Source organism: Candoia aspera, chromosome 4, assembly GCF_035149785.1.
Source record: "Candoia aspera isolate rCanAsp1 chromosome 4, rCanAsp1.hap2, whole genome shotgun sequence".
In the NCBI taxonomy this organism is placed as follows: Eukaryota; Metazoa; Chordata; class Lepidosauria; order Squamata; family Boidae; genus Candoia; species Candoia aspera.
Genome location: NC_086156.1, coordinates 46,648,085 through 46,662,711, shown reverse-complemented (window position 1 = coordinate 46,662,711; position 14,627 = coordinate 46,648,085). Strand labels below are relative to the sequence as shown.

The following is a 14,627-nucleotide window of genomic DNA, read 5'->3' as shown; positions in this document are numbered from 1 at the left end:
CAATAAACAGAAACATCTGTCAAGCAAAGAGCTCAGCCTTTGTTCCAGAAATATTTAATTGCTTTTGCAACCAAAAACCTTGTAAATAAGTTCAGGAATTCAGTAGCTCATTAAAAGTTAAGAGAAAATAAAATATCCTGCCCAACAATTAAAATACTTTACCTTTTTTGCTAGTTACAGAATTTATTGAGTGAGCAATAAATCAGAGCTGTCAAAACCTTTTTTTTTTTTTTAAAAACACATTTATGAGCAGCAAGTGGCTGAGTGTTACATGAAAATCTTTAGTGTTTTTATTTATTTATTTATTTAAATTTATATCACCACCCATCTCCCCCAATGGGAGATTAGTGTTGCAAAAAGATGCTATATTTTTAACCAAGAAGTTATCTTACATACCCAGATATTATCTTACAAATTCTTTCAGTTCACTGGATTATCCAAAGGAACATAATATTGCATATTCCTTTAGTAAGAAGAAAATGTGAATGATACTTTAGAATTCCACTTCTGGAATCAAGGTCATTGATGAGAGCCCATATAGTAATGTCTGTTGAATTCTGAAATTTGTGAGAAGGCCTGTACCCAAGTGAGTGCAATCTGATGTCCTGCATTCAAATACAGTATGTATGCCAGAAGCTTATATGCACCAGACTATAATGGCAAAGGCACTTTATATACCCGTGCTATGATGTTGACCATTCTGTATAACCAGTTTGACTATTGTCAGTGCATTTGTAGACCCAACACAAACATAGATATATCTGCTATATTATTTTATTTGATAATCAGCTGTTAATTGTCCAGTTAAGATAGAATCAAATTAGAATGACATGCCTCTGGAAGGTCACACCATAATGGGCAATGGAGATGACCATCCTTTCGTTGGGAAAAAATGTACAAGTTTTAGTTTTAAAGCAATTAAACAGTTATGGCAAATTCCAAAAGATTTGTCTGTGAAGATATGTTAATTTGCTAAATCATTCTTTAAGCAACAAACCAGAGATACTAACCTCCAAAATGATTTTAGCCTGGCCCTACCTTACTTTATCTCAGTGAGACTAAAAAAAAAAAAAGTATTGCACCTGCCCATTATTTAATATTGTTTCCAAAAATATTGGAAGAGCTTTTACATTGGTTCTCTATAATGCTGTTCCATCTGCTTTTTTGGAGGACAGGTTTTGCAACATTCCAGAAGAACAGCATCTCTGCCCATGTGGTGAGGAAGAAACTGTGGGTCATGTACTGCTGTGCTGCTGCTTTTATAGAGATATGTGAGCTACATGTATTCCCTCAATTACATCACGATACTTAGGCAGGGCTATCCCAACCTCGTTTTAGTTGATCAGGAGGTGAAGAACTCAGGTAGTGTAGCCAATTTCTGTATACTGGCTATGATGGTACATAAATAATTGCTTCCAGAGAGGTATGTCTGCGTATTTTATGTTAATATAGTTTTATATGTGTTTTGGTATACTTATTATTGATTATGTTGTATCAAGTTGGTATCAACTCTTAATGACCATATAGACTTTCTCCAGGACGATCCGTCCCCAACCTAGCCCTTCAGGTCTTCCAAGAATGTATCCATTGCCACTGTAATCAAGTCTATCCATCTTGCTGCTGGTTGTCCTCTTTCTTCCCACATTTCTCCAGAGAGCTATGTCTGTGTCCAAAATATGATAAACTGAGCTAGATCATTTGTGCCTATAGAAAAAAAATTGGATTGATTTGCTCTATGATCCATTTGTTTGTTTTCTTGGCTATCCATGGAATTCTCAGAAGTCTCCTTCGACACCAAAGGTCAAAAGTGTCAATAATCTTTTTCCTGTTTCTTCAAAGTCCAACTTTCACTTCCATAGAGTATCACGGGGAAAACCATTGCCTGCACCATTCTGATTTTTGTAGGTACTGACACGTCACAACATCTGACAATCTTTTCCAAGACCTTCATTGCTACCCTACCAAGTGGTAGTCTGTGGCATATTTCTGGACTGCTGGTTCCTTTACTGTTGATCCTACAAAGCAGAAGTTATCCACTACTTCAGTATCTTGGTTGTCAATTCTAAGGCTGGTTGTTGTATTTTCTCCTGGTTACAGAATTCTGAGTAGGTTCCATTTTGGGTACCCAATGCCATTTTGGGTACTCCACTTGGGTACTTCCAAGTGCTGTTGGCTGCAATCAATCATTGTCATGTCTGCTGCTCCCTTGAGGCATCTAGCAATTTCAAATATAAGGAAGCTATGATGCAATTGACAAAATCTGCCTGTTTCCTCTTTTAATCGAGTGACAAATCACAAGGGCATTTGAAGGGCATGAAGTGATTAAAGTGTTGCTGGCTATGGCCTTTTGCTGCTCCCTACACTGACCTTCCCTTGCAGCATTTAATAATTGCTCCCTCTTGATTTATCCCACACCCAACTGATGAGTCTCATGCATGGCAGAGAAGCACAGATTGAAGCTTTTTTTTCAGGCTATGCTCTTCTGCCATGCATGTCACCTGTCAGCTGGGCTACTTTTTGGATACAAGTTTTGTGTTCTTCCAAAAGAGTGACAGACGTGTGTCTAAACCATGAGGCTAGCAATCTCCAAGAAGGTTGCCAGATCCAAGTTCAGAAATCCCTAAGTAACAGTTACCCGCATTGGTGACCTGATCGTCAGACAATCTGAAAGGTGTCTAAAGCCATCTGAGGTACTTGCCCAGAGTCACCCAAGCACACTTTAAAGACACCAAATGGTGGTGGCTGTACAGAGGAATCCATCAAATACATCAACTGTGTTTAAACTGTCATTCATTAAAACTATAAGAACAGCACCAGTCTTGTCACTGAGGCAGAATAGACTTTGGCTTTCGGGGCAGCAGAATTGATGCACAGCTTTTGTCAAGGATGTGAAGAGTGCAAATGAACATGGCCATGAAGAAGAGCCCTAAGATGCCACAGGACTTCCGAGCTTGTTTTAAATTATTTATGCTGATTTAAGCTGATTTGGTTATTTCATTTTTTTAACAACATACTTTGTTTTTATTTCAAACATTCACTGAATTTTGCTAGCCTGCATGCCTCTGTTGGACAGGGAAAGTGAGCTAGAAATTTTAATACAAAATAAATGCATATTGATCTGTTCATAAAAGCCTAGCTACAGTGCTTGGTTTAAAAGTTGGGAACCGTAGGTGGAAACACTGTGTTGGGACTCTCAGTGGAATAATGGAAATAAGCACTGTTAGTCTTGCTTTTTTAATTTGCGAATTTTAAAAAGGCCCACAAAAGTAAAGAAGCATCCTGTCTCCACATACACGCCCCTTCATGTTTAGTTGGAAAGCCCTTAGGATACTGGATCTCTCCCAGCAATCTGCAAAATAACCTTTAGTCACTGGAACACTACAGAAGAAATTGGAACTGTTTCTTGGCCAGACATTTCTGGTTAATGCCATGTTAAGAAGCTTGACTCAAGGCAGCCCAAATTCACTTTCATTCCACTCTCCTTGAGCGTAGCAGCAGCACAATGCTGTTCCGAGGGATTTGCCTTCTCGTGTGCCTTCTCTGTGTGGCACAAATAACAGCTCAACAAAACACCAGACCCAAGAAAAAGTCAGAACTCAGAAAAGGTAAGGAGCCAAGAAGATTAACTTCCAAGTCTCCATTTCATAGGGCTCTTTCTATTTTGCAAAATTTGGTTTAAAGGGGTAAAATTGTTCTATTATTGTTCTATATACTGCAGCCAATATAGATTAAAATTACAGCAAAATTACAGCAAAATTTTTGTTTCTGATTGAAAATGAATGGAACCTCTAAATGGATCGGATTCTTCCATACCTGCATACAGCCAGGCAAATAAGTATTTGATGTAGCAAAAGAACAGAGTTTGATTCTGCAGTGCTTGTTCCTGGGGAATAACAACACAAGACTTTTGTTTACAGTCAGTTAATCTTGTGCTGTAATGCGGGCAGAGAGAGAATTGGATTAGATTGCAATCCTATAAAAGTATGCACTAAATAAACATTACTCTTACAGTATATTACCTACGAATAAAGTATGTTAGACTCAGTGGGACTTATTTCTTTGTAGATCTTTTACTGAAACCGTTGTGTAATATTTCATATATATAGCCTATTTCTTTTTCTTTTCTCTTTGTTATTTTTTCTCTTTGTTCTGTTTTATTAAATAAAGAAAGCCAAATAAACATAAGGAGATGTTAACCGGACTGTGTTCTAATTTTTAACTTTTAGGGTATTCCAGTAACTGCAAAATACACTTTTTTCCTTGTTTCTCAAACCAGGCTGGCCAATGTCTTTTTTTTTCTTCATAACCTGGATATGTTGTACCATGATGTCAGGAATCTGGATGTTGCCTAGAGAATTTTGGCTCCTGGGTGACTAAAATATATTTATTATTGAATTATCTCAAGTTCTTGAGATTCACTGACAGTCTGGACATGAACATGGTTGAATGGGCTAATGAGCTATAATCATTAAATATGATTCCCAAACCCTTCTTTTCAAACAAGCCTCTGTGTAAGATAGTTCAAACCGTTTGCTCAATGGAGAATTCAAGTGTGCTCCAAAGTGATATAACCACATCCACAGTTAACATGTTAAACATTTTGGGCAATATTTATTGGAGGTGAAACTTTAGGAATAGACAGAAAACTAATTTTCCATGTTCTGATTATTTTCTCCTTTAAGTGCTAATTTTCTATGCCCAGGGAGAGATTCCCTCCCAAAGAAGGATGGCTTTCTTTGGAGGATGATTTTTGCCTTCCTAAGGCAAACCACCCCGCCCTATAGTCTGCCAAGAAAACGTCGCAAAAGCGGCATCCCCCCAAAGGGTCAGACATGACTCGGTGCTTGCACAGGGGATCTTTCACCTTTCACAGTCTGGTTCTGGGTTTTCTAGTGGTCTCCCCAAGAGATGAGGAGGGGGCTAGAAACGCACTTGCATCTCTGTGGAGTTCTTGGTGCTCTCTGAGCTTGGTTGTTTGCTTGCAGATGCTTCATTACCCGACTAGGTAACATCATCCGTTCTGAGCACTGAGCACTGATGGTGTTACCTAGTTGGGTAATGAAACGTCTGCAAGCAAACAACCAAGCTCAGGGAGCACCAAGGACTCCACAGTTCAACCCTGAACTACAGATACTCTCTTCTACTGGAATTCGTATTTCTCTCTATGAAGGGAGGGGAGAAATTGCTTTTGAACATTCAAATGAGGGCAGCAAGTCAATTGTTTGTGGTAAATTCCAAGCAGGGAGAGGGAGGGCTGCTTAGCTGAGATTTGCCGCCTGCAACTTTGGGTTGGCTGATCTGAGCAGCAATTGGCTGCAGGTAGCCTTCGTGGGGCACCAGTCTCCAGGTCATGGCATGCTTTTCTCATTTACGGATGGTATAGGGCAGGGTTTCCCAAACTGTGAAGGGTACCTCTCTTAGGGAGGTGCAGACAAAGTCCAGGGGTGGTGTGAAGAACCTTTTAGTACATTGTTACAGTAAGTCCACCTTTCCCAAAGTTTCATTGTATTGTTTTCATTGTTCATTTGTGCTCATTTTAGTGTTTGGATTTTAGGGAAGATGTGTACATTAAGGTTATACTAAAGGGAGGTGTGATGGCAAAAAGTTTAAGAACCCCTGGTGTAGGAAAACATGGCTCTCTTTTTTTAATAATAATTTTTAATAATAATTTTATTAAAATTTTGAACTGCATTGCAAACGATTTGAGGACAGAATAGATAGGGGCATGGCAGAGCTTCTTCAGTTTTATGTATCCCACACTTCAAAATGTCCAAAAGCCAAGCTACTGTATTAGGCAATTGAGCCACAGAAGTTTGGTGATGTGGTTGGATGAGGCATCAGAAATTGATTCCAGGGCTGTAGTTTGCTTATTCTGTTAATAGGCCTTTACTTGCTTAACCAGCAATAGCAGCGCAAGACTCAAGGGAGAAGAGAGGATTCACAGGTGAGCTGTCATGTACACGTGCAGGGATACACTGAACTACAGACCTGTGGAAGAGACGTCCACAATGAATCCTGTCCTGACCATTCAGTAGTTAGCAATTACATTAATTAAATTACTAGAATAGTTCTATGTACTTAGGGGCAAGGAGAGCTCAGTTTGAAATAAGGTCGATACTGTGATGAATGTGACTAGCGGAACCCATTAAATTTAGTTGGACCAATGCCTAAAAGAACCATCAGCACTGATACCCTTCTTTTTAATTTGTAAGGCACCTTCAGTTCTCATAGTGAAAACTCAGCCTCATATATAACATGGGTCAGAAATGAGCTGAGAATACAATAACAATAATAAACAAAGTGGCCAGGTTTGAGGATATTTATTGTATTTCAAAACTGTCCTTTATATATTCTGTCTCAAAAGTCACTATTCTGCAAGCCCATAATGGAGGAGGGTGCCTAGGAAAATTCCAGATCACTGTGGTGGGCAAGGCTTTTATATATGGTTGTTGACCTTCCACCAAGTTTTCATTCTGTTTTCAGAGTCTAAAGGTTAATTAGAAGCTGAAGTTTCCTGGAAGTCTGGTTAATTACAGGCTACTCACTTCCCTCTCTCTCATTGTGAAATTGTGAGTTAAATAACAGTAAACCCCAGTTTAGCTATGTGCATCCGTAGATTAGATGTCACATTGTGATTTAAAACTTGTGGTAACCAGAAGTAAAGTAGTGTACATATAAACAAGGCTTGATTTACAAAAGGATCTTGAGTTTTTATTGTCTGAAAAGTTTTACAGTGCCACAAATGGAAGGAAGAAGATTACATAATTGTACATGGTACATAATATACCACTAAAACCAAATGGGTGTGGTCATATGAGAATAGAAAGTTTTGATAAAATGAAGCTAGAAAGGGTAGAGAACGTATACAAGGAACTAGAATTGCCTTTTTTTTTTCCAGCTCGTTCATTTAAAAAGCCATCTGCAACAAAGGGAGGGGTTTTGTTTTGTTTTTTGAGGTATTGAAGCATTTTCAGGTGATAACTTTACAAAACATACAATAGTATACAAATTTAGGACAAGTACACATAATTTCTTTTTTTTTCCTTTTCCTTTGAGGTTACATCACCAATGGAGAAGGAGGTTTTCATTCTGTTCATCAGTTTGAATGTGCAGTTACCAGATGCAGACAGATGTTATCATTTATCTCATTATTCACTTAACAGATGTTGTAAGCCTCAGAATGATTGAAGACATTAAAGAGCAACTAGAGAATCTTTCCCAGGAGGTGGCCTTACTAAAGGAAAAGCAAGCACTTCAAACAGGTATAAAATCCAATAATTGTAACTTTCCCAGACCACAAAATTGGCTTGGCTTGTAGAACAAACATAGTCAAGAAAAAAACAGATTTCCAGGAGCCCACAAATTTTTGGACCAGTGAGCATATTTGCCATATTGAGTCGATGTCATGAATGCTTTCTCAAAATGGCTGCTGTGATGTTTGGGGCTAATCAGAAAAAAAAAAAATCCCGGAAGAGGAGAAATAAAAAGAAAAGGATTTGCTCATAACTTCAGCATAAATCAGAGATAGCCTGGGGGTTCCAAAATGTTGAAACACTCTTTTCAACCCATATTTTCAGCTTCAACACCCATTTCACATAAGATAAATTAGGAGGTTCAGACACAAATAATTTGGCAAAGAAACTGAGTGAAACCAAAAAGGAGTCGTAGTGACAAACATCAAAGTACCCCAGTTTTTTTCTTCCCAAAAAAGGCATACAGATGACAAGATCACACCAGATGAAAATACTCAGAGCAAAAACACAAAAAAAGAACATCAAAACAAGCAACTTCAAGTACACTCCCTACCTTAACATACAAACACCATTGCTAAATCATTTGCTTTCCCTCTGTCACCACAACCCCATTGCTTGTGCACATGAGTGGTGTATGAGATTTCTAGGAAATCTACAATCTCTTGCTATGGATTCAGAAATTGATACTCAGAACCCTCCCTGCCCTTGGTTACTTAGATAGTCCCCTGGTTTCAGTTATGGGCCACAAGTTACTTCACTGTCAATCACAAAAACTCTCAATAAGCAAGAGACTTGGGGTCCAAAGCCAAAGTTGCTGAGATTTTACTTACATAGTATTAGTTAGTTATTCAAAGCAATGGAAAAGAGAGAACATGAATCAGGGCTCTGCTGGGCAGAAAGGCAGGCAGAAAAAAATCAGTGAATCACCATCCACAGAAACGGCTCAGGAGAGAGATGCAGCACAACTGTCTACTGGAGAAACACCATCACCATCTAGCTGGCAGGCAGAGGGATAATGTTCCTGGTGAAACATTAAATGGCGAACATTAGATGGCCAAACTATCTGGGTGGCCAAACACTTCATATATTCCTCTCCTTGTGCCAGGTACTTTGGACTCCTTGCAAGCAAAATTACTACTAGCAACTACAGTACAGTCAAAGTTTGCCAATGTTTGTGTGCCAGGCTTTCCCTGAGAAACTGTGGGCCATGCCATGTCTCATTATGCAGAGGTCCTTCAGTCCTTTGCTTTTGACCCAGAAGCAGGAAGATGGCTTCACATGTCCTGGTAGCAATTGTTGTTGTAAGGAAAATAGGAGACAGGAGTGTTAGGTATGTTCATGGCCGTGAGTTATATATTAAAAAGATGAGATAAAAATCTTGTATTAATAATAATAATAATTTAGCAGAGCCATTTTTAATTCTCAAGTTTAGCATTCCTTTTCTGATAATACCTTGTCTCTCCCTTTTTTTTGTTGTCTTTTATTAGTTTGTCTGAAAGGCACCAAGATCAACCTAAAATGCTTCCTGGCTTTTTCCCACGCCAAGACCTATCATGAGGCCAGTGAAGACTGCATTTCCCAGGGTGGCACCCTCAGTACCCCACAGACAGGTGACGAAAATGATGCTCTCTATGACTATGTGAGGAAGACCCTTGGGACTGAGGTGGAAATTTGGCTTGGCATCAACGACCTAGCAGTGGAAGGCAAATGGGTAGACATGACCAGCAATGGCATTAGCTATAAGAATTGGGAAACAGAGATCACCACCCAGCCTGATGGAGGGAAGAAAGAAAACTGTGCAGCGTTATCTGCAGTGGCTGTGGGAAAGTGGTTTGACAAGAGGTGCAGAGACCAGCTGCTCTATGTGTGCCAGTTCATGATTGTTTAATAGAGAGATTCCTCTTGGGGAAGGTTGTATGGAACGTATTTTCCATTGATCCCTGGAACTGAGTTTTGTGTGTGTGCATGTGTGTGTGTGCATGCTTATACATAGATATATAGATATTTATGATGAGACATATACATATCTACACACACTTAGCAGAAAAATTGTTATGGCAATGGATTAGAATGAATTAGACCTATGCTGCACTTTAATTGGTTGAAAGCTACATCCTACATGTTAGAAGCAACATTATACTTATTTAGGTACAAGTCATAAATACCAATATCCTCACCCTCAAAATTTATTGCAAAGGCTTCACTATTTGAGAGCATGGCTGGCTGGGGAATTCTGGGAATTGAAGTCCACACATCTGAAAGTTGCCAAGGTTGAGAAACACTGGTCTAGTGCATCCCTGGGCAGCTTCTGTCTTCCTCCAGATGTGATCCAGAGCAGAGCAGATACAGCCCACACTGTGCTTTCCAGTGCACACAGCACACAACATATGACCAAGCTGGTAAAGGGTTTGGAAAGAACTGCAGACAACCTGCTCTGCATGCTTTCCCTACCTTGCTTATCTAAGAAGAACTATGTCCAGCTTTTTAAACAGGACAGAGCAGCATCTGAACCATCTGGGTGCTCTCTGTCATGGCTTCCTCTGTTTACATCTAGGTGCCATCTTGATATTCTTTCCCTTGCATTCCTGGCTCTCTGTTTTCCCCTCTCCATCCCCTTGTCTGCACTCCTCTGCTCTGCTTGTGTGCAGCCACTGCTCTGCTGCTCAAACCCGTTCCCTTTGCTGCCCATCTGTCTGTTTGCCCACTAATCACCCCTTTGCCAACTCTGCCCCCCTTCCAGCTTCCAGCCCTCTTTTTCCCTTCCTGTCTTCTCAGTGTAGCATCCAGCCCTTTGCCCCCCCCCCCCAATCTATAATAATTCTTTTTATTCTGATGGAACAATCCTGGGGGATTCCCAGGACTCCAGGTTACCACTTCAGCTTTAAAATGCCAAATGTCACAATGAAACAGCACAATTGCTCTATCCAGGCTTTGAAATAAAGATGAGATCATTTTAACTGGGAAGGGGAGGGCTGTAAACATAAGCCCCACCCTCTAGGTCCCCACATACATGCATCCTGTACTTTCATGCATTCAGGGCAAAAGACTAGGAAAGAAACACTAATATGTTACTGGGGACTCCAGTCATGAGGGGGCTTGTATGTATGCTCAGGCAAAAGCACTTGGGAGCCCTTCAGCCTTCCATGACAAATGCACAGAGGTTTGGCCTGGAGCCTTTGCGTGTCCCTATGCCTGCTCCCTCTCTTCTCGCTGTATTCCATCTGCATTAATTCAAATGCCTGAGTCAATCTATGCAGAAAGAGTTATATCACATGTTTGAAAAGAAAGGACTGCTGACTATGGAAAGAGCTCACTGAGGGCTGGAACTGGTGGTGGGGTGAACCAGAACCAGCATTGCAAAATTGTATAATGCTGTGTATTTAGATGGCACCACCCATGAAATAAAGCTGAGTGCTGCATGAAAGCCCAGTCTGTGTTATATCTCTGCACAAATGTGATGCTTACAGCCCATTGCTCATGTCCCATTAAAACCAGTGCAACACATTAATTATGAACTACACTCAGGCCCCATTAATGTTGGTAGGATTTAGATCTACACCCTGGAACTCACAGATGGATCATGCAATTAAGATATGCCAATGTGGGTACCTGGGTTGAATGTATATACTATAGCTTGATTTGTTCGTAGTATTCAGGAATTTACAAAACCAAGAACACTTTACCAAAGGTAAATTTTTTCCAGCGTAGAAGTTTTGTACATATATCACAGAATCTCTTGTTTCACAGATTTTTTTATCAGCCCCTATCCATTCATCTATCATTTGATATTTGTGTTTCTATGTGAGTTATGTAACTTGGCATGCACCAACTCTCTAGTGACATGTGTCAGAGCAATGACAGCAACCATGAGAGAAAATTGAAATAAATGTAGAATTGTGCAAACAAGTTACTTGGACACAAAGTATATGAATTCCCATCTGAGCAATTATCAAAGGTACTTCCAGTCAGCAATTTATAGCAAGAATCTGATTTCAATATGTCTGCAAAACACTGATTTTAAAATACTGAGTGGGGGTGGTGGGTGGTGGGATGTATCTATCAATTTCTTTGATGCAAAAACTCAAGGCTAGATTTTGAACAAAGTTACTCAAAATTTTGCTATATTTCTTATTTTGTCATCTTTTTAATTCATCCGGTGAACTACTGACATTGTAAAACGCCCACATAAGAACTTTCCTTGACCACATGGCAAGAGCATCTCTGTTTGCATTATATGTTATTGGGAGGCCCAAGAGGAAGAGCATTTCAGTATCCATCTGCTTGCTATTCATGATGGAACTCTTAGCATTTCTGATTGAGCCAGACAGCCCTTGATCCCTCCTAGTTGGCTATTCAGAGCATCTTCCCTACATTAGAAGTTTCAGTTGCCAACTCTACAAGCAACACAGGCGAAGAAAGGACCATGGAAGTGAAAATGTGATGACAGAAAAATAGAAGTTAGTGGCTTTTTCTGAGTGATTTCTGGGCCCTGTCCAGAATTCTGTGGTATTCCTTTCATCTCAAGGTCTCTGGCTCAGTTTGAAAGAGTAGAGATGGCACTTTTCCGAAACAAATGGATTTCAGCTGTTCAGCACTGGCCCTGGTCACAATTTTAAAGCATTCAAACATCCTGCTATTGAGACAGATGATAGATATAACATCTGCATTCCCAACCTCTAGGTGTGAAATAATAACTAGGTCATCCTTTCCTAAGGTGGTGCCCGTCAGATGTGTTAAGAGTACAAACTGTGGAATCCCTAGTTAGCATGGCCAGTGACCATGATGACTGGGAAACTGGAAATTCTGGGAGTTGTAGATCAAGCATTTCAGAAGGATGCCAGGATGGGAAAGGCTACAGGAATTAATTGTTTTTGAACAGCAACATGCATAAAAGTGGCATAAAAGATACTTCACTTCTGTGGAGAGGGGAGATGTGAATGCTCTTCAGAGCCATAATACCTGATCTCGCCTTAAGTTCATCTGGCCTACAGTATACGGTGAGCAAGGAAACATCGCCCAGAGTTTGTTGAGTGTGACAGCAACATTGCCATCTGATGCCCTCCATTGTATGGCTTTACAGTTCTCCGATGTCTGGCGGGTAATAGAGAAATTTTAAGGGCCTGATTACTGCTGTTACTAAAATCACATGAACAAGAAACAGCAATAATAAACTGATGTGGAAGACATTTTAAGCATACAATCCTTGCATCTCCCTTCCCCATAAAATGTGATTTTAAGAACTTTCATGTCTGGCATTAGTTTGCACTCACTTAACATTTTGAAATTGCTTTGCAGCAGAAAGCAAAAGGGGGCCCTTGAGAAAAATGAAAATACGTCTTAATTAAAATTAAGATCACTGTGTTTTATGCTGTCTTTCCAAAGCTGCCTTTGGAAACTTTGGCTGACATAGAACGCTATAACCACAGTGACGTTGGGAGCTCACAGCAGTGGCCCAGGTATTTTGCTGCCAAAGGCAAAAAGACAACATTGTACCTACCTCTACTGCATATACAGAATCCAGCTGAACTGATAGCTGATATTTCTTCGACAAGAACAATGCCCACCACTGAATCTGGGGCCAGCATGGTGGCTTCAGATTAAAGGACACATAGCTGTACTCTCAAATTTCTTGCCACCACTCTGCTGGCTGAGATTTAAAATGAGACAGTTGCCTCAGTTTGTATAAGAACATGGAGGGCCCTTGGGAAGCATTTCTTCTAACATAACTGGATCTTCACTGGCTCTTGTTCTATTTCTCTGCCCAACTCAAATAACTAATCAATGGCTAACCATTTTGATTCTGTTTTGATCCAGAATATATAAAGGACATTATTTTCCCCATGACCCTCTGTGCTCTCTGAAGAGTTACAGAATGTTCTGCTCGAAGTTCAGGAAGGCTTAATAAGAAGACTGCAACCTTCACCACTTTGTTGTAAGTCTACACATAGTCCTCTCTGGAGTGACAATGAAGCAAATAAATCTCTCAGTAGAAACAAATAAATATATTTCTATTGAGCTGGAAGCCACTCAATAAAACCTTTCCAGCTGAAGAGTAAGGTGTGAATATATTCAGTAAATATTTTTTTGTTTCAAATAAATTTTCTCTTAAATTTTGTGATTGAGGAAGGAATGGAGCCTTTACTACATGGTTCAATGCAGTAGCCAAACGCTGCCAAATTCAGTCTCAGGTCAAAACCATGTGTATTTTTCTTGGAAATCTGTTTAAAATGCTTAAAACAGTAGGTTTGTTTCTCATGAGATGATGTTATTTGAATAAAACAAAGTACCATTTTTCTTTTTGAAAAAAACTGTACAATTAGACTAAGCAGTTAGACTTGGTTTAATTAACCATCAGCTTTTGATATTATTCAAATTCATTTCCATGCAGGGGCATCCACAGGAAGATCAAAATGTCAAGAGGGTGGCCACCACAGTGTGATTGGAATCCCACCCCTTTTTGTACGCACTGACAGATGTAAAAAGGGGTGGAGCTTCAATTGTGCAGTCAGTCATCGCCACCATCTTGGCTTTTTAACCACCCCCTGCAAACAGCCCTGTTTTGTGTCTCAGTTTTTGTTGAGACTATTCCATTAAGATAACATTTGCTACTGAGGAACTTTAAACATAAGAATCTATACTTAAAAGGACACCAGAAAACATACGATATTAGCTTTTAGAGCAGCCATTCCCAAGCAGTTCCTCTTAAAATGGTTGGAATACTGTCCCCCTAATCAGTATAGTTATCAAGGGCTGAAAGAGAATGAGTGGCCCAAGGTCACCCAGCTGGCTTCTGTGCCCAAGGGAGGACTAGAATCTGGGTCTCCCTGTTCCTGGTCTGGTACTTGAACCACTACACTATGCTGATTCCCAGTTATATGTAGAGTAGTATTACAGAAACCACTAGGACTTCCATTCATCATCCATTAATTTCTGGGTCTGCCCTAAGCACAATTAAATCTAGAGCCAACTCCATGTAATTTAGTAAGCATCATCACATCACTTATCAAGATAAAATTCTAGATGGATCACTAGAGGTCTGATTAAATTCAGCTATTAAGATAACCACAGGAAAGTATAATTTGGCAAATTAAATGCATTACCATATGATAGTGTGATGTACATGAGAATGAACTGGCTGTTTCAAAAGTATTTTTCCATATATTCATGAAAGGCAGATCTCTTGACAGCTGACTTTATTTCCTGAATTTAGCATTTGGAGGCTAAATATATTCAGGATCGCAACTCTTATTAACTTTCTCTGCTTGTAAAATTCACTTGGGCATTTTAGCAACCATATCCTGAGCCAGACTGGCTGTTGGTCTGAGGCAGAATCAAATTTCTTAAATTCTAATTTAAAATAGAGTTAAAGGAATT

The 14,627-nt window shown here is 39.7% G+C and overlaps 1 protein-coding gene across 1 annotated transcript; it reads left to right on the top strand.

Annotated features, from left to right (window-relative positions):
• The first annotated feature begins 3,354 nt into the window (after positions 1-3,354).
• On the top strand, positions 3,355-10,677 carry CLEC3B (C-type lectin domain family 3 member B). The gene is made up of 3 exons (XM_063304026.1): positions 3,355-3,605; positions 7,164-7,262; positions 8,741-10,677. The coding sequence occupies exons 1-3, from the start codon at positions 3,503-3,505 to the stop codon at positions 9,139-9,141; spliced, it is 603 nt and encodes a 200-aa protein (XP_063160096.1). The 5' UTR covers positions 3,355-3,502; the 3' UTR covers positions 9,142-10,677.
• Positions 10,678-14,627: the final 3,950 nt, after the last annotated feature.

Coding starts and splice junctions, on each gene's coding strand:
- CLEC3B (XM_063304026.1), top strand. CDS start 3,503: ATGCTGTTCCGAGGGATTTGCCTTCTCGTGTGCCTTCTCTGTGTGGCA. Junction 3,606..7,163: donor AAAGTCAGAACTCAGAAAAG/GTAAGGAGCCAA, acceptor TTCACTTAACAG/ATGTTGTAAGCCTCAGAATG. Junction 7,263..8,740: donor AAAGCAAGCACTTCAAACAG/GTATAAAATCCA, acceptor GTCTTTTATTAG/TTTGTCTGAAAGGCACCAAG.